This window comes from Acromyrmex echinatior, chromosome 2 (assembly GCF_024713525.1).
Source record: "Acromyrmex echinatior isolate Ae372 chromosome 2, ASM2471352v2, whole genome shotgun sequence".
Lineage (NCBI taxonomy): Eukaryota > Metazoa > Arthropoda > Insecta > Hymenoptera > Formicidae > Acromyrmex > Acromyrmex echinatior.
In genome coordinates this window covers 5148330-5168450 of record NC_141853.1, presented here as the reverse complement: position 1 = coordinate 5168450, position 20121 = coordinate 5148330, and the positions used below count along the sequence as shown (strand labels likewise).

At 34.5% G+C, this 20121-nt stretch overlaps 2 protein-coding genes across 8 annotated transcripts in view; one reads left to right on the top strand and one right to left on the bottom strand.

The window, feature by feature from the left end:
* Window positions 1-206: 206 nt before the first annotated feature.
* DMAP1 (DNA methyltransferase 1 associated protein 1) lies at window positions 207-2431 on the top strand. Its single transcript, XM_011064154.2, has 6 exons — window positions 207-303; window positions 615-1185; window positions 1259-1589; window positions 1667-1808; window positions 1897-2051; window positions 2144-2431. Exons 1-6 carry the CDS (start codon window positions 222-224, stop codon window positions 2246-2248), a joined length of 1386 nt encoding a protein of 461 aa, XP_011062456.2. The 5' UTR covers window positions 207-221; the 3' UTR covers window positions 2249-2431.
* A 306-nt stretch (window positions 2432-2737) lies between these two features.
* Nckx30C (solute carrier family 24 member Nckx30C) overlaps window positions 2738-20121 on the bottom strand; it is a 71228-nt gene continuing 53844 nt past the window's right edge. For 6 of the 7 annotated variants that reach the window (XM_011064151.2, XM_087403276.1, XM_087403275.1 and 3 more), the window contains one exon: window positions 2738-15508. In XM_011064151.2, the coding sequence (XP_011062453.2) occupies window positions 15268-15508 (241 nt within the window). In that variant the 3' untranslated portion in view covers window positions 2738-15267. Of the gene's footprint in view, window positions 15509-16196; window positions 17685-20121 lie in introns of those variants that run through there. The other variant, XM_087403278.1, reaches the window with a different exon arrangement.

Sequence of the window (20121 nt, the reverse complement as noted above, 5' to 3'; positions counted from 1 at the left end):
TGTTTGGAAATGTGGCTATGTTTGATGACATAATAGTCGCATGTTAATTTGTTTATATTACTATAAAATAATTTATAATAAATGAAGTTTTTGAAATTGCGTTGAGTTTTATTGAATTTTAAGAAGAAATTAGTGCAATTATGGATAGTCGGCAAATATGCCATTTACTTTATCGATATAGTAAATAACTTGATTTTGATGAAACTCCCTATATTGCTGAAATGGACGTTGGTGAGCTAGTATACGTTTTTCCCACATGTTTTTCATTTCAGTTTTCAGTTAATCTATTTATTGCAGATAAACGTAGGTGTTTTTCCACATAAAGTATAAAATATACGTTGTATTTTCACAATTGAGTAGTATAATTTGTGGCTTTTGTAGTAATTTCCTTTCCTTTGATTTCTTTATTTTAAAATTAAGCAATCGATAAGTAATATGTGCTTAGTAAAGTAGTTTACTGACAATAAGCAAACAAGTTAACCTTAAAGTAGAAACTTAACCTCAAAACGTATGAAGTTTTTTCGTATCATCATATAACTTCAAGGTTGAAGGCAATTATTATTCATCAACCGGAAATTACTCTAAAAAAAATATCTTTACGAAAAAAATATTAGTAGCTGTCACGATGGCAGACGTACGCGACATTCTGGATATTGAGGTACCGACAACTACGGAACTGACAAAAGAGTCAATATTGGGCAGCGACAAAAAGAATCGTAAGCGATATGACTACAATAAAATGCCAAAACGTCCTGAAGGCATGCACCGTGAAGTGTTTGCCCTCCTTTGTAAGGACAACAACGACGTACCACCTTTATTTCCAACCGACACCGCGAAGGGGTACAAGCAGGTGAGAGCCAAACTTGGTATGAAAAAAGTCAGACCATGGAAATGGGCACCATTTACCAATCCAGCACGTACAGACGGCGCGATTTTTCATCACTGGCGTCGTGTTGCTGATGCTGGAAAAGAATATCCCTTTGCAAAGTTCAATAAAAAAGTTCCTATCCCTACATACACAAATACTGAATATGTACAACACTTAGTGGCCAACGGCTGGACACGAGCAGAGACTGATCATCTGTTTGATTTATGCAGAAGATTTGATCTTAGGTTTATTATTATCAGAGATAGATGGGATCGTGCCAAGTTTCCTGCTAGATCTGTAGAAGACTTAAAAGAGAGGCAAGGATGATATACATGTATTTATAATTTATTGGATATGCTTTCTGGAATGTCATTTTAAATAAATTCACAGGTACTATCAGGTATGTGCTGCATTGATAAAGGCAAAATCCCATACTGATAAGGTATATAGCTTTGATGCTGAACACGAGAAGCGCAGAAAGGAACAGTTGAAAAAATTATTTGAACGTACTCCTGAACAAGTAGAGGAAGAACAAACTCTACTTGCTGAATTGCGCAAGATTGAGCAAAGAAAAAAAGAAAGAGACAGAAAGACGCAAGATTTACAGAAATTAATTACAGCGGCTGATCATCAAGCAGATCCTAGGAAGAGTGAAAGAAAATCTTCCAAAAAGAGTAGTAGCTCGACTAGAAATAGGCCGAATAAAACCGATACGTCTCATGTATGTTGTGAAATTATACTTTATATGCTACTTTATATGATACTTTTAGATTAAAGCATTTAGCACTATTTTTACAGGCAGTAGAGTCAGCTGGAATTAAATTCCCTGATTTTAAGAATAGCGGCGTTACTCTTCGTTCTCAAAGAATCAAATTGCCAAGTAGTCTCGGTCAAAAGAAAATGAAAGGCATTGAACAAATGCTAAATGAGTTGCGTTTAGGTAAAAGAATATAATTCAATTTTTTAATACTATGCTTATAAAATTTTGAAATCCAAAATTAAGATGGAAATTGTTATTTACATTATAGAATTAAATCCACCACCGACGGAGCAAATATGTCAGCAATTTAATGAACTGCGCAGCGATATAGTTTTGCATTATGAATTGAGAAGTGCGTTATCAACATGCGATTATGAATTACAATCTTTAAGGCATCAATACGAAGCGCTAGTACCAGGAAAGGTGATTGTCAATGCAAATTCTTCAAATATAATGAATATGTAATTTCATGTAATGTCGATTGTTATATTCATCTTATATCTTTCTCATTTTAGACTTTAACAATACCACCAGCACTCCTACCAAAAACAGAACCGGAAATTAAACAAGAGATTATAGATGTGGTAGGATCGCCTAGTACGCCCAGTATTACTCATTAATTTAAAATAATCTATATGTAAAATAGAGATTAATCAAATATGCTCTGTATATATTGTCTTTTTAATTATCGTTATGCCGATTTTCATACTGAAAGATATTGACCATGCAGCATCCATTATGATGCGTTATATAACGAATTTTTATTTTATATTGAAGAAATAAAAATTTTAAAAAACAAATAACATTATGTATGTTTTCACTGACGTACGAGTGGTATAATTAATATGACCAGATGTTTCGCTTTCAAGATGGTTGTTTCAATGTCCTACCAAATATAATATTCAAAATGTGTGTGTGTGTGTGTGTGTGTGTGTGTGTGTGTGTGTGAGAATTATTGTATTATTTTTTAAATATATTGCTATTGTTTTATTTTTACATTTATTTATTTAAATTCTCTCTCATCCATCTGTCAAATTCGTTTTGCGTTAGATTCGAAAATCTGATCACATTAAGTATAATGAAATAACAAGAAGACATAGCGATGGTAATTACTTATATATCTGTGTATTTTATATTGTCGACAAAAAGTAACAATGTACGGTCAAACCGTATAATTTATCTACAACAATCTACAATAGATTACAATATGTTGGTTTGTTTTGTTCTTGAGGATACAAGGATAGGGTATGTGCTCAGGAGGAAAGGGAGGAAATATAAGATCGGAATGGGATGGGAGGACGAGGGTGTGGGTCGGCAAGTGTGAAGGGTGTCAGATGGTCGTCGATGCAGGCCTTTCTTCGTTCGTGCTCCGTTACTCGCGTTACAGTTGACTCTTTATTATTATTTTTTTTTATTCTTTTTCTTCCTTCTAATCCTATGATAAATTATTCGAGATAGCTCTAGCCGTACTTGGTACGGAATAATGCGTTATATTTGCGATAATAATCGACAAACCAGCGATCGTATGTCCCGCATTATTTCGCTACTGTGCCTGTCTCGCGAGAACTCCGCTGATCGAAAGTAAAGCGAGAAAGAGAGAGAGAGAGAGAGAGAGAGACAATGGCGGTCAGGAGAGAGTCTATCCGTCCATCAGTCGCGTACACGTCTGAAATTCCTTACAGAAATTTAATACTGAAAAGTAATGACTATTTACTTATTTTGAACAATAAGCTGTTGTCTTTTAATGTTTTTAATATTCAAAATAAGTAATTTTCAGTATTAAATTGGCCAGTATTACATTGGTTATAAGGAAGATTGCGCATATTCACCCTCTCTCGTCCTCGATCATCGTTGTCCTGGCAATTACGGCCAGTTCTTTTTACGCTCGACGGTCGCATACTAATCTGTTCTTGTCACAAAGATACTTGTCCCTTCCGAGACTCGAGGCAGCGGCTAACTATTAAGTTGTATCGCTCTTCTGAATCGGGGATTTTATTTTACAGCTGCGGCCTACAACCTCCGCCGTTACGTTTTGAAACCTTATAAAAATTTACATCTCGGTAAGACACATAATACGCTCGTGTTTTTTCCCTATGTCGCTCTAGTCTTATCTACTAAGTAATAAACGCTATAAGAAGAGTTTTAAATGCGTATGCAACATCATCGCCGTCCGCGAAGTTTCTCGCGTATACATCTACATATACATACATGTCTTTGCGTACGGAACATTAGAAATATCTCCTCGATAATCGGAGAGATACCGCTCAAGAGTTGGAGCTGCCTCGCATGGATCGTCGCGTAGCGATCGATTTTGTGCTGTATATTCATATTTATTGAACACGGCGGGGCGACCGTGACTGAATGATGAACGCCGCTGTCTCGAGGTGTCATGTCCGATTTCCTAAACGAGAGACAGACTTAAAGGTAAAATTCGCTGTCGGTGCACGGAACTTAAAATAAAATGGAACGGAGAAGTAGAAAGAGTCCACCTCCTAGGAAACAGTTTACATCCTGGACAGTCAAGTAATTGGTAAAGGGAGCGATGGAAGTTGCTCGAAGAAAAATGAAACTGTCGACAATATTCGTCGTTTAACGATCCTGTCCCGCAGGCATTTGAAACGCAACGAGATACATACTTCTCACTTATCGCGCTTAATTTCGTTAATAACAATAACATATATCCGTATTTCTTGCCCGCTCTTGCGTGTCCTATATATGACAATATAATATGCATTAATATATCATATGTATGTACAATGGCGATGGAAGGGAGCGCTCTTATTCCTCTCTCTCATTCTCGCATAACAAGACACGTGCGAGAATCTTCGGGGCTCTCGAACACTCGAAAAGATGCTCCGATTTGTTCACATCGATTCGCAGAGCATCGTCCGATACTATCTCAAGCAGAACGCAAGTCATAATATTAAAATGTGATGTCAAAACAATTCCAAAATAATTACTAAAAGTCGCCTTTCAATCATTCATGCCTTACGAGTCATTTTAACGCCATTCATTGTGACTTGTTATTCTGCTTGAGATCGAACCTTTAATCACCTCGAGTAATTAACGTGCTGGTGGATACGCGTATTAATAACGTAACCACGATTGCAGCATAACGATTCGTAACATGGTATGGAGAAAATAGAGCGCTTGATGTGAGTCCATTGCGATATTTTTACGTATCCCTGCGATCTAATTTGCAAATTGTAATTAGATAAATAACTATAGAGATACGAGAGTATGTCGAGATGTAATTAAAAGAATCAGCGTTCTCTGTTGCCCAACGGCTTCATATACATCTGCCTTAATTAGAACGTCATCGCATAATGCTCACTTGCTTTCAAGCAGCTGAGAAGTAGTAAGTACTTTAATCCTCAAACGCGTTTAGTAGTTAGTACTTTAATCCTCATAACTCTGAAGTCACTTTTTTTTTTATTTGTGTAACCATAATAATAATAATAGCAACAACAACAACAGCGATAAGAATAATTTTAACAGAGTAAAAGTGAAATTTGCCAACAAAGTCGGGGTGAGAGAGAGAGCGATAATCGCACTGACTTTATAGAATATTGACAGCTTTAACTCTCGGATGATCACAATTCATTTCTCTCTTAAGAGGGCTTCATAAAATATTATTCCGTCTTAACGTAAATACTGTCGAATTATCAAATCTAATTACCGAATCTAAGCGTATCTCATCGATGTGTTCGAATTGTCGCGTTAAAACTGAAGAACAAGCTATAACGTAGAAACGATACTTTATTTCCATTAAGATTATTGCGGGAACAGGAAATCTATACCGCAAGTGTGTAATCGCGATATGTCTATAATAAATTCGAGCGAGATACAAGTATAGAGCTCGATCGTTCATTAACATTTTCTTAATCTTTGCTTTTGTTGAGTTTATTTAATAATTAATATGGAGTAGAGATATAGAATGTAAACTTGTTACTTGATTATTGTCGACTGTGTATCAACAAATACTCGCGAATCAAAGTGACGTGTTGAAGAGTCAAAACACGCCGGCTATATTCGGCGCTTAAAGCGAGAGCTTCTTTTTTTCGGAACTTTGAAGAATCGTTTGCATGATTTTAAGTTACATCGCTACCGCAACGTTGCTCGTCTCTTTTAACAATCGGTAACTGGCTATTTAAGTTTACGCAATTAATACATAGTGGAAATTCTTCTCTCGACAAGTATTCTAAATAAATGCCTATATGTTTTATACTCTCGAGTTATCGTATAACGCAGTTTATTTTTCCTCGCTTTTCACGTACTTTTTGTTGCACGATATGTGACATTAAATCCAGGTAAAGTGTGATATAAACGGAGGCGCGCCTCCGTGAGAATCAGATTTAATCATGCAAGAAGTACTCGCCATTCGAGGCCACTTACTGTCATGGCGCTTGAAAGGAGTCGCGCGCCAAGAAGACACGTGATATTCTTTTGGAAAGCGGCATGTGAAGTAAGTGAAATTCTGTTCTACCGCAAGATTCCGTAGGAACGCGTTGCCAAATGGCAAAAGTGAAGGAATGAGCGGTTAGCATGCAAAGAGTGATGCGAATCCGCGACAAACTGTACGCCGTACACTGCTAAAGAGCATTACTTGCGAATAGCGTAATTCTCATTACGAGCAAAATGGAACAAGTTTTAAACAGACATCATTTCGACATTACCGTTTTAACGCATTGAGGTACAGAATTGCGTTTATCGTGTATAATATTTCACATTAATATAAACTTTATACTTAGTAACTGTTATAAAGTTTCACTCACATAAAATGATTTATACAACCAATGCAAAGCATAAAATAATTAAATGGACGTACAAAAAAAATTTGGATAAACTTGCCACATCGCGATTGTTGCCATATTATTGTAAAAAAGTTCAAGGTATCTTACAATACCTTACAAATTTAAAAATTCAAAAAGATAAATTATCATCGTATAAGAAATTAACAATTAATATGTAAGAAATTAATTATTCTGTTGATTAAATCCAATTTTTTGAGACACGCAATTATTTCACAATTATTAACTTAAAAACTTTACTTGTCCACGATGCGTTAAACGGACATTTTTTCCTTCTCATGCTTTCATTCTCGAAATTGGATTATACGGAGTCTTTTATCAATTCGTAGCAATTCGAATATCAACGATTTACAACAAGAGTCGTTCCGTCACTGCAGTGGTGCTTCTCGCGAAAAAAAAAGTAAAAAAAGGAAAATCGAATTGAATCGTGAAAATATATCGTGAGAAAGCGTCGCAATCGGCGAATAAAATTCGACTTAATCGCACATAGCGTCAAGTATGCACAGAGTTCGCGCGTTTTTTTTTGTTCTTGTTATTTATTTATTTTATATCATTCCTCTCGTTGTCCCGTTTGTTTATTTAGACACCCGCGCGTATTTCAGTGTTTACCTCAAACTTCAAACGATCCTGCAACTGACCGGAAGAATTGTTCGTCGTTTCGCAAAAAATTTTCCTTTTTCCGCTCGCGTTCTTCTATTTTTTTTTTGCATTTTTTTTCGCATAACATGTAACATGAGAAATCGTAGCTTACTCGTTTAAGACATCCCTACACAACATGGCTACGGTAATGCGTAATGGATATGTGCGCAAGTGCGTGTAACGAGTTGGGCTCGCGGCAAGAGATGGATGGCTGCGTAAAAGGAGGAGGAAGAGGAGAAGAAGGAGGAGAGGGAGAAGGACGAGATCGGGGATTGCGAGGAGGTGCGTTGGAGGAGATGCAGTGTCCGCGCGTACGCGCACGCACGCGCACGTACGCACGTGCGCACATAGGCACACGTTTAAAAGTATATATATATATATATATATATGTATATATATGTATATATATATATGTATATATATATATAGATTCTGTATATAATATATCAATCATTGATTTTTTTTCCTTTCGTTAAGTAACTAGCTTCTTCGAGTATATGTATATATATACACATAGATATATGTACAGAACATATATATGTGAATATATATATATTTGCAATTAGATGATAATTTTTATATGTAATCGATCACTCCGTCGTTTATGCATTCGTTCGTCTCTTCGGATTCGCACGGTACCATGTTCTCTCTCTTTCTTTCCCCTTCTCTCTCTCTCTCTCTCTCTCTCTCTCTCTCTCTCTCTTTCTCGCTCTTTCTTTCGAGTAATCTCTCGAGCTGCCAATCTCTCGCATGCATATTTCACACGCATCCCTCGAAACAAGCTACGACTAGTGCCCTACTTACGCTACGACGCTATGGTAGACAACAACAAGTAATTGTTATCCTAAAACTTCTGATCTCTTTTTTTTTTGCCACTTGTCCTACTTTCGTATCCATAATATATGTCGTAAAAATGTTGTATATAATGATATTAATATTGTTATATATTTCGGTTTTTTATTGCACACGCGGTGTCGTGCTCGTTGGCGCCAGCGCCGTAAGCCGGTCCGCAACCATTCGCGTTTATCTTCCGCGAGGCGCAGAAAGGCGTTGGATCATTCGAATCATCGAGATCGGATCCCGTTCTCGATCCCGAAGTGTCAAGCGAAATCGTTATGTTCGAGCATTCGACGCACGAGCGACGAAGCGGCCTCAACTCTCGACGCTGACCCCACGGCTACCCTTTTAAAACATTAGCACGTTTCTTTCGATCTTTCTTGTTTTTTTTTTTAAAGATGCTTTTTTTTATTCATTATGACTTATGTTTTCTTTATGCAGGCGTTTAGTTCCGTTTACATTAACTCGCATTCAGTTACGCGATCTCTAATTTTAAGCTGAGATTTGTCCCGCGCGAACTTTGGAACGTGGTCGTTGATACGCTTGTGTTCGGTCCTTGTCTCTCAGTCGGGAATATGATTTTTTTTTCATCTTTGCATAAATCGCCCGAGCAGCGAATTTAACTGTCCTATCGTCCAAATATCGTTGTACGCTCGTCACGCATAAAACGATCGATTATACCTCGGCCCCGATCTAAGTAACGCGTCGAAGACGTATCTTACGAATATCAAGAAACAAAATTGTTATCGTAATAAAAACGTCCCATCTTGGAATCGTCGACTTGAATGTATACAACGTTAGATACTTTACATATTTATATATATATTGCGTATTTATATATTTATATGTATATGTGTGTATGTATATATTTATATTTCTCTCCTCATTTCGCGTCTGTCGTCTTTCTAGCACTCTGCGGTGATCTAATTAATCTCGTAAGACGTGATTTAACTACGTCGTATCCCGTAAATCTATTACTGCGATGATGGACGGGGGTACAACCCTATATGTATGCGACGCTTTAAGATGGGCGATATAATGAAATATATATCAAAAGAAAAGCACGAGAAAAAATTACGAGATATTCTCAAATTTTACGTTACGCCCAAACACGCTGATCGCCCTGAATCAGCATCTCGTCGTTCCTATACATGTAAACACAATAATCGGCCGACGATCCAGTTCACGTCATTCGCGAACAATATAATACATATTTATATAATCTGTAATTATATAGAAACTTTTATAACGCTCGTATAGCCTCATCTAATTATCTTACGAGACTTAAGTCGCTAATAATACTACTAAGTAATCAGTTGTCATATATTCAACATTTTTCTCTCTTTGATATGTGCGTTCGCGCTTTGTCAATGCCAAGAAAATATTCGAAGCGTTCGGTCCTTCACAGCGTGCGTTTTGTGTCCCTTTTTTTTTAATATCCCACGTTATTTTATATCCACGAGTACATCATAATACGAGTATAACGATTATACATATATCGTGCCATCGGGCCGAAAGAGTACTATTAATACTCTTAATATAACATGATCGATTGATGCTGAGAATTCATCACTCTCGGCTTTTGCAACAACTCGCCGAAATTTGAAGGATCGTTTCGATCGTCGTCGCGTGCCCGGCTCTAATCTACCGATCTTGTCACGATGTAAAAATTCCTCTATGTTTCTCGAAAGCTACGTTATAAAGTATGAAATCAACTAAATCCTTAACGTCGCTTAAAATCTAGTTTGGAGCGTCCTTATGAGCGCACGATGGATTCCGTATTCGTAAGATAACAGCTATACCATCAACTCTAAACAGTACAACGTATTGCAATCACATAAAAATATAAAAGAATTTAACGAATTCTATATATATGTACGTGTATATTTTATAACAATAAGATTTTTTTACTACGCGAATAAAAGTTTTGAAAGCCACGTTTGGAAATGAAGCGTTTGTAAATATAAAAAGAAGATTGTATTTCCAGAAAGCTCTTAATTAAGAATAAAGGTCTCTATCGGTTACTGATTATACTGTTTCGGGTTGAATACACTAATCGATGGGAGCTTGTTTCCGTACTCTCGTTCTTTGCTGTGAATCCCACGTAATAACGAAGAGTTTTATTTATGCGTTGCATTTTAACAAACTTTTTAGACAAACCGGAATAATTTTAATCTTTCACAAACACATCTCATTTCGTCGCGTATGTCTCGAACGTAAAGTTTAGACGTGTATGTGCGTGCATGCATGTGAGAGAAATGAGGTCTATTTCTCTCTCCCTACCTTTCTCTTTTGCTGTCTCTCTTTTTTCCAAAGTCGAATAAAAATCATCATCAACATGGCGTCAAAATTATTCCAAAATGATTTATTGAAAATCACTTTTCGATCAATTACAATTTATTTTAACGTCATTATTCATGATCTGTTGTTCTATTTGGATTCTCTCTCTTTCACTATCTTCATGCTCTATGCGAATATATGTGCATATATCTGACAATTCGACAAAAGAATTGAATTAGAAGTAAGAATTAGAGATCAATTGATTACCCTGATGTATTAATATAGTAGATATTTCATACGCAACCAATCCTCAGAGTCGCCAAAGTATGGCAGTCAACGGCATTCCACGTACATTCGAAACTTCTTCGTTTTGTCTTTTTTGAATAAGCTAATTGCCAAGCAAGTCATTTTTTTACACGCGTATCATTTAAATTGATTGATCTCTCGAATCGAAATGCTCGATACTCGAAACTAAAATGAGCTGTCCCGCTTTACCAATGTCGATGATGTTTGTCCTATGGTATATCATATTACAAAGCATAAATTACACGAACACTGCTGTGCTTCGAGCCCTTCGACCCGACCTTCGACTTATCACGCGATTCACCGCTAATCCGCTTCGTTGTTTCGCCCGACTGACAGACTAATCCTTTTCGTGCCTCGCACACTACGGCGTAAAACGTCTCGGTACTGCATTCTCTAACGTTTCCTCGTTACAAATTTCCCCGTTTATGTTCAACGTCACGAAGAAACCTAACGTCGTTTTCCACTGGCGATCGTTGCTAAATCCGAGGGCGGTCTCCCACAAGTTAACACGTTCGATTTTTTGTCAGATTGCTGCGTTAAAGTTTATTCGTTCGCTCTGATCTATTATGATTTCCATTCACAAAATCTGATTGCGTTTTCAAAATTTGTTTTTATTACTTAGAGTAACTTAACTTTTGCGTTTTAAAAACGGTACTCTTTTTGTCATTTACAATACTTCCAAGTTATAGTTTATTCATTGATTGGAAATTTGATGTAAAATTGTGTACAATCACTTAAGCGAAAATTTCAAAATAATTACATTATTTGGAAAATGAAATTTCATAAAAATAAAAATGATAAGCTTTCTTTTTTTTTTTTAAATTAATCAGCAGAGAGAGGATTGCCATGATGACAAAATGCATTGCCTTAGCGTAATGTTAAGAGCTCATAAAAAGAGGCATCGTTATCTCAAGTAGTGGTAATTCGAGAAGACCGCATTGTTCCTAAGATTACTGCCATTGTTTATTTTCGTAATCATAATGGTTTACATTCTGTTAGTAGCTGCACATTATCTGCATTATCTCTTTAAAGTTTTAACGTTGTAGTTAAACCATTCTTTGTCGTTCATAATCGCTCATAATTATGTGTCGCGTACAAGAAAATAAATCATGGCGGAACTTCGCCACATGTGAAAGATGTTGATATCACGATCTTTCATGATTGTGATATTTTTCCTTAATTTTTTGATATCTGATATCGTTAACTAACTTCACGTATCATCGGTCAATTTTAGTCTCTCCCTGGTGGAATCATAGTCTCTGGGTCTTTTCTGTTTCTGGACGCATAAGTTTCGCGATGCTTTTCGTCGCATGAGGGATCCAAGCATCGCGAAGAGAGAAAGAAAGAAAGAGAGAAAGAGAGAAAGAGAGAGAGAGAGAGAGAGAGAGAGAGAGAGAGAGAGAGAGAGAGAGACTACGAAATTTTTTGAATAATCGAACGCACGAACCGGATTGCACATTTATGATTTGGGAGATCAGACAGATAGACGTCGGAAGGCTAAACGTAATAATTACTTATCACACACGCGGGCTATGTATGACGTAAATGCTGGAACATAAACTGCGAGATGGAAAAACCATTCTCCTTGCTTCTAATATCGAGATTATACAAAATGCAACAAATATAACATTTAATATAATATATAATTAATGTATTTTCATGTTTCATCGAATTTTCACATATATTATACATAAAGACACACATAGACGCGTACACACATACTCTCTTTCTTTCTCTCTCACTTTCTCTCTCTCTCTCTCTCTCTCTCTCTCTCTCTAATATGTATATATACGTGTAATTTTGATAATCTAAAATTCGCTCTACCGATTAACGTAGACGGTATTTTTATTATGGTCTTTTTCTTCTTTATATTCTTCGCGGATCAATTTTTGCATTAGCTGTAGGCTTAATAAAAAGCTAGGCCGCTTTTAGGCGTTCAGACTACCGAAAATGTAATATTGTTTCTTTGGTTGTATCTTTCTCAAACTGTAGATATATATAATAACATTTTGTTCATCTCGTATATGTAATATAATCGATATTATGTAATATAATCGATATTATAACTATTACCTCTATATCCTTAAAACGTATTCGTTACAAACGCTTTATACAACATGGATTCTGTAATCTGGATTAAAAGTCGTCCGACTTCATGCCTCGACTATACATGTTCCTATATTCCTTCCTCTCTTCTTTTCTTTTTAATTCTATCGTTCTCTCTCATTTTCTCGTTCCCTTTCTCTGTCTCTCTCCCAATCTCACACACATACACACCTATATGAACTTGTTCATTCTATTACCCGTTTATCTTCACTGTGTACATATAATAACCATAATAATAATCATATTTTCTAACAGTATCTTAGTAGAGTGTCATAGTGCAATATCGAAAATTTGAAAGAAGTTAGCAAAAAAATAACTGCAGAGAGTATCAAGCTGACGTGGAACATCACGGAAAGTGCAATGTCTAATTTGTTCAATGTCGGCATTTGTCTTCCGCTTTGTAAGAGCGTATCATAATGTTACATTTCACGTGCAAATATCTGCAGTGTATCTCGATACTCTTGTCCTATGTAGAGAAAATATCGCACGAGGATTCGATCGCGCATAAGATGTATCAGCAAGCGACACGAGTATACCCTTAAGTGATCCTTTAGAATCTTTGCATGATGCACCAATTCGAATATATTATTTGCAATAATTTTCTATATGCGCTTAAGAAAGTCTGTTTTTTGCATGTCGCTTACAGATTATAGTTACGATAGTAATAATCATTGTATTTAAGAGAAAACACGTTCGGAATCGGATCTAAATGTCTTACGCGAACGAGATATTTCTTTGTATTCGTGACTTAACTTTACACTGATCAGCAATAAAAAATTTGCCCAGGTTCTACTATACACAATTTTTCGTAAAAACATGTAATAAATTTCCTAAATGTAATAACATTTAAAGATGGAAGCTTAATTGGTCGGAAACGCGCTTTTTTTCAAAATGAATAATTGATATAAACAAGTGATTACCTTTTATGAAATTTTAACGCTATGCAACAATGAACGCATTTTCTTTTGATTCAAATAAACCAGTTCGTTTCCCGCGTTTTCCTGCGAATCTGCCAACGATTTATCAAAATAAATGCAAAGGAAATATAATAACAAACAGATCAACGCATTTCCGATTAATATAATTTTTTCGCTTTATTCTATCTTATTCACGTATCAACAACAACATCCGTTCCGATCGTATGCTGAAAATCCAGTGCGACGATCAGTCATTTCATTTGAGACGTGAGTGCCAGTATTTGAATCACATTAATTTAATAAATCAATATTTGAAAACTTTTTGATCAAGCTATTCACGTAATATCATGAATGTAGAACATTTAATAAAGTAATATAGAACGTTATTTTATTAAACAATCAAACATGCTCTCATTTTAATTTTTCAAAATGATTGTTAAATATTGAAAATATGAAACGCAAAAAAAGCACTGAAGCATTTTTTGTGTTTATGGCAAAAATTTTTTACATAATACGTAATGCATATTGTGATACATATTATACTGTAAGTAACTTTGATTAACGAAAATATATAAAATTATATAACTTGCCTGAAATGTGCACCTGGCGTACATACGGCACTTGAGATACATGAGCGCCGTTTTGTCGTCAGAATGGAACGCCGAACCCCGCACCGCAGATTGGATTCCGTGAGTACAACAGAGTGAGAGAAGTTATAACGCTATTCTATGATATTAAAGGCGAAGAGAATTTCTGCTTTAGAGAAAAATCGGCGAGCGGTCAGGTCACTTCTTCCAAGGATAACGTTATGTATAATATTCGGACGTGAGCGTGCCAAGGAGTCAAAACGAGAAGAAGACCTACGGTAACATTTTGTACACTATTGGTAACATCGCGTTTTAAGTCTAACATTATTGCTATTATAGATATACTCGAAAAACGTGATGTTTCGATAAATGCACAAATCAAGTAATATCTAACGATATCCATGATTATAATTAGAAATAGTCTTACAGAATATTGTTGAATATAAGATAGCGTTCTGTAAATCTTTATTGTAATAATTTCAAGTGAATTAATAACAGTACTGTGATCAATTTGTTTCACGTACAGTGTCGCTTAATGAATAATAATTAAGAAGTAGTGAATAATAATTTAGAAGATGATAATGAAGAAAAAATGAAGAAGAAAAAGAAGAAGACCAGGGAGTCTTAAAAGTTTACGCTAAAAAATCATTCCACGGATTAAATAAACTTATAGTTTGGTCCTTGGCACGATCGGCTAACGCGCTCGCCATGCTTAAACAATAAAGTAGCGCACTCGAACGGAGTGATGCGCTCGGTTAATTCTTAACAAGACGAGTATTTCGTTTCAGGTATTTCAAGATTTTTATACAATATGTACACCTCTCGCGACTAGAGCAAAACGCTTCGTAATCTGGTACGCGAAATTGCTGTGAGACTCGATGATCGGTGATAGTGGCGGTGTGAGATGGTGCTACTATTGCCGTTCGTAATGTCAAATCCCATTCACGCGCGCGCGGAAGGTAATGACTGGCGCGGTTTCCTCCTCGGCTCGAAGCGGCGACCGCGGGGAAGAGTTTTCTCGTCGGCCAAGACTCGCCGACGACGATGACGATGATGATGACGAGACCCGTAAGTGTGCGTCCGTTTCGCAGACGTATCCTTTCTCCGGAGGAGTTTTTAATACCTCTGCTGTCGCGGTTGCGCTGTCCTGGCTGCCCTACACCGGACAGACTAGTATCTCGTACTCGAACATCAGCGAGACGGCGACGAAGACGAAATAGAGGATGAACATCGTGAAGCCGAGGCCCCTGTTCATTTTCCATCTGAAGCAGGCGATGCTCATGATCACGAACAGCAGCATGCAGAACAGTATCGCTATGCTGCACACCATGCCCACTGAGTTCACCTCCACGGGTTTCCCGTAGATTAAACCGTATAGGAGCCATGGAACCGGAAGCCTGTGGACATAATCAAAGCAAATCGAGCCTATTTTCATTGCCCGATTGACAGATATGATTATGATTAAACAACTATTCTGATCGTTTATGTTTTCTCATTCTTTTATCATTATCTCCTACAGAAATTAAGTATGTAATTTTTAGAATGTCAAGAATATCAAGTATATTCTAATAAAAGATCTGTAACATTTACAGTAACATAGAAAATTATTAGTAATTAATATTTTGGTTATCGATGATAGCAAAAAATATATATGGGGAATATAACTTTCTAAAAAATCTTATTTTTAAAAAGTAAACATTACCAATTTAACAAAAAATAGACTGCACATTTCTCAAAATAATTTTATCTAAAAAGATGTGTAATTATTAAAATATATTATTTTAAAAATAAACGAAAATGAAAAATTATAGATATTATTTGGACGAACAATAAATATTTATAGAGAAATTTAACTTGTAAAATCAGGAACATACAAAGTTCTTTTATTTATATTAGTACACAACAATTCATTGTACAAAATTGCTAATTAATGTTTATCTTCTATAAATAAAACCTTTTTTTTTATAAAAATTTCCTCTATACAAATACTTTTTGCACTCACTGTACTGATTTTGAAAAGTTTTTATTTAAATCTTTCACTATTTGTCATATTAAATTTGCCAACTTACAATTCCTAAATTAATATTTTTATGATCTAATATATATCTCAAGCACAGGAGGATGATTCAGGGGAAAAAGATAATTAATGATGAGAAAAGTGATATTCGATGAAGACAAAAGTTTATATGAGTACATGTTCAATTCGAAATAGTTTACGAGATAAAGTTGCGAAATGTAACACGTGCTCTCGATAAAATGTTCTGGAGTACATCTCTCGCATTATAAACTCTATTAGAATATTACGGTTTTATGATTACACGTGCGACCGGATCGTCCACTGTATCGATTAAGTACAGATGTACCTACATATGCATGTGTAGATTGTTGCGTGTTCTATATTATTTGAAGTATAGTATCTATAATTCATATTCGTCTGTAACAATGCTGTCGACGTGCCTTGGATATATATCGTTTGATGTACAATCATAAACGCAGCGCACACAAATGCGAAGAAATATTTCTCCGCTTCCCTTTCAGGCAGTCTGCCAGTTGGCAATCAGTCAGTGGATGCGTGGCTTATATGATTGATCATCAACGAGAACGATTCGATATTTCATCTCGTGTGCGATTGTCAGGAAATCAAGTGTCACAAAGGGATGCGCGATTAGCTTCAAAATATTGAATCTTATTAGTCATGAAGACGAAATAAAGAAAAATAATTAATTCTTACTAGCAATAATTATTGTCGCTAATATTTTTGCCTTTTGTATTAAAAATCGTTTAATCTAAGTTTTGAAATAATTCCCAAACAATTTTATTCTTACATTTGATTCTTGTCAATAACATTATTTCGGAAATCGAAATCTACATTATCTCTAGCAAGATCTTTAACATAAACAAAATATGCAAATCATACGAGATATCGAATTAATGAACTTGAAAATTAATGAACTCTGGCACTTGTCCAAAGCTCGGACTCACGCAATGCGACATGGAAGCAAGATGCAACCTCGACGAAATAATTGCGCGTTTTTTTATTAGATAAGAATATTTTTTTAGGACCTTGTGGTTTTAGTAATAAAACGAATCGAGATTCTGCGAGTAGGATTCTCAAGAACCTTCCATGGAAAATGAGTCTTGGTGTCTGGAACAGTATTCGCGGTATTTCCCGCGCTAACAATATAATAATTCCGAGGAATGACTAGCGAATGCGATTACAGTGAAATAGCGAGAATGCCTTGACGGGCTCAGTCCGGCTATCAATTCCGCACGCCTCTTCTAACCCCGTTCGATCAGCAAAATTCCGATTCGTATCGCACGCCCGAGCGTGTATTATGAGAAAGAATATATACATATATATACATATGTATACATATATGTATAGATATATATAAAATTTGTGTAAAGATATTGACATATAGATATAATGTGTATTACGTATAAGTTACACAATTAAGTTTATTGTGTTCGTACACGTGTGGGAGAGCCCAATAATTCCGATATTGTTCGATTCGTCTATTGAACTCCATTGGCGTTGATATCTTATAATCGCTTCTACCGTCAATCAATTTCCTGAGGAGCAAAGTTGACTTTGATTAAATAATATTAGAAAATGTTGCAAGCGCGCTTACTAATAATGAAAAATTATGAAATTACGTAAGACGTTCTGCAGGAATGGATATGAATTTTCTGAATTGCTGGAATGGAAAAGTTTTTTTAAAATACACAATTTTACGTGTTATCATGTCTAAATTTTCAGAAGGATTAAAGTAATGATGCAATTAAAAAATTGGAGAACAATTATTGATAAAGTTAAATTTTTTTATATGATTCTAGATAAAAATATAATGATTATATGTAAGAGATTGAAGTTTTCAAATGTATTCAGTATTTTTAATTCGAATTAGTTTAAACTTCGAAAGTTTAAATTTACGGTATTAAAATCTATGTTGATAAATTATATCCAAACTATACTTGTATATATCTAATGATTCAAATCAAAGAGACATCTTCAGAGCAACTACGTATTTTAAAGGAAGCTAAATACTATTGTATTCAGTATAACTGTGCCAACTATTGGCTGCGTATACATTCCTGTATGCACAATATGAATAACAATAGCATCGTTTCTTCCACTAGTCAATGTAAGCAGAATATTACAATATTACGATAAATGCTTCTCATATATTGTGAACGGAAGCGAAAGTAAATGGGAATTGGCAGAATTGATTTGAGTATTTAATTAACAATCTTTTAATTTTCAGTTTAAACAACGTCAAAGAAAGATTAGAAAATATAAAAAAAAAACACAAAATATCCTTTACTGTTAATAAATTGAAAATCTAAATATTTGCAGTGCAAGCCAAACAATTTTTTTTTGCCGTGTTAAATGTTATTCCAGCATGCTATTTTCCTCTCTTTGCCCGAACGATTAACGTTACTGAAATTTGAGATTGATATCCCTTCCCGAATAGGCTTCCCGACCTCTTTGGCATCTGGCCCTTTTCGTTATATAATCGATCCTTCAATATAGTACAACGCAAATGGGTTTCGAGCTCAAAAACAGGGAAAGCTATGGACGCTTTCAAGAGTGTATTATATTTCTTAGTTGCGACACACTATTTTGATATCTTATATTATTTTGCTCTTTTAATGCATAAGAAAGTTTTGAAAAAATCATTATGTGCGACATTTAATATTATTATCTCCTCGCGCCTAATCATAATCGTTAATTATAGAATTAGTTATATATTTTAAGACTACACAAGGTAATACTTATTATAGTTATAATACTTATCCAACAAAAAAATTTGCAAACTATTGTTTTTATTAAGACTAATTAAATATTGAATTCATATATGAATAAAATCGTAGCGTTCATATTTTAATTGCAATATTGGAATAATATTAAAGTTTGGAATAAATTAAAGTTTCTTTTTAATTTGTATCCTCTTTTGTTATTCGTGCTATTCACTTAGTTATAATTTTCTTTATGAACAAATGTTAATATAAAACGTGTCGAGAATGTACATTCTTGCATTTACCTTGCACTTTCAATTACATCATTCAATTTATAAATACTAATCTACATTCTACTAAACTTTTTTTACTTTTTCTTCGAAGTTGTAATTCTATCGGAAAATCAATATGACGTTTCATATCCTTGCTTCCCAGTATCCTCTTTCTTATCCATTTCGAATCTAGCAGTTCCTGTTTTGTATATATATGTCGTATAATATGATATATCGAGAAATATATCATAAATCTATTTACATACGGAATCAATAAGAAATATATGTGTGCGATATCTCTAAAATGAAAATATAATAGTATAACTTTTTGCCAATTGTGTATTTTTATGAGTATTTTTATTGTTTTTCTATAAAATTTTATTCCACCATATTAATAAAATATTATTTCCTGTCATTCTTTTTATTTTGACTTCAAAAATATTTTAGTTTAATACATAAACGATAAGCTTCTCCTGTGAGTAAGATAAAACTTTATATTTTTGTAAATCAATTTTGTAACCAATCAAAAAATATTTTACTACAAAGAGGTTGTAACCTTTAAATAATAATACATGCAAAATAAAACAGAAAGAATAATGACACACATGAATATTCATAAAATACTATTAACACGAAATAGTCAATATAAAAAAATTTCATTAAATATTAAATAGTGGTATACAGGGTATCTTAAAATTTGCGATTAAAAATACTACAGCAAAAGAGAGAGCTTTTGAAAAATTAAACAAAAAATTTATTATTTGTATGTATTTTGTAAATTTTTATTTTAAATTATAGTTTTATTATCTAAAAAAATTATTGCTTAAAATAAAAATTTACAAATAATTTTTTTACTTAATTTTTTGAGAACTTTCTTGTTATTTTAAGTCGTGAATTTTGGGATAACCCGTATATAAAATTAAATAAGTTTAAAGTGTGAATGAAGTGATCAATAAAATCAAATCAAATTTTCTAAAATATTTTGGAACAAAATGCGA

Excerpts from the sequence above, each read along its gene's own strand:
- DMAP1 (XM_011064154.2), top strand. The coding sequence starts at position 222 with ATGGACGTTGGTGAGCTAGTATACGTTTTTCCCACATGTTTTTCATTT. Across the intron at positions 1,186-1,258 it reads GTAGAAGACTTAAAAGAGAG|GTACTATCAGGTATGTGCTG; the intron begins GCAAGGATGATA and ends ATAAATTCACAG. Across the intron at positions 1,590-1,666 it reads ATAAAACCGATACGTCTCAT|GCAGTAGAGTCAGCTGGAAT; the intron begins GTATGTTGTGAA and ends CTATTTTTACAG.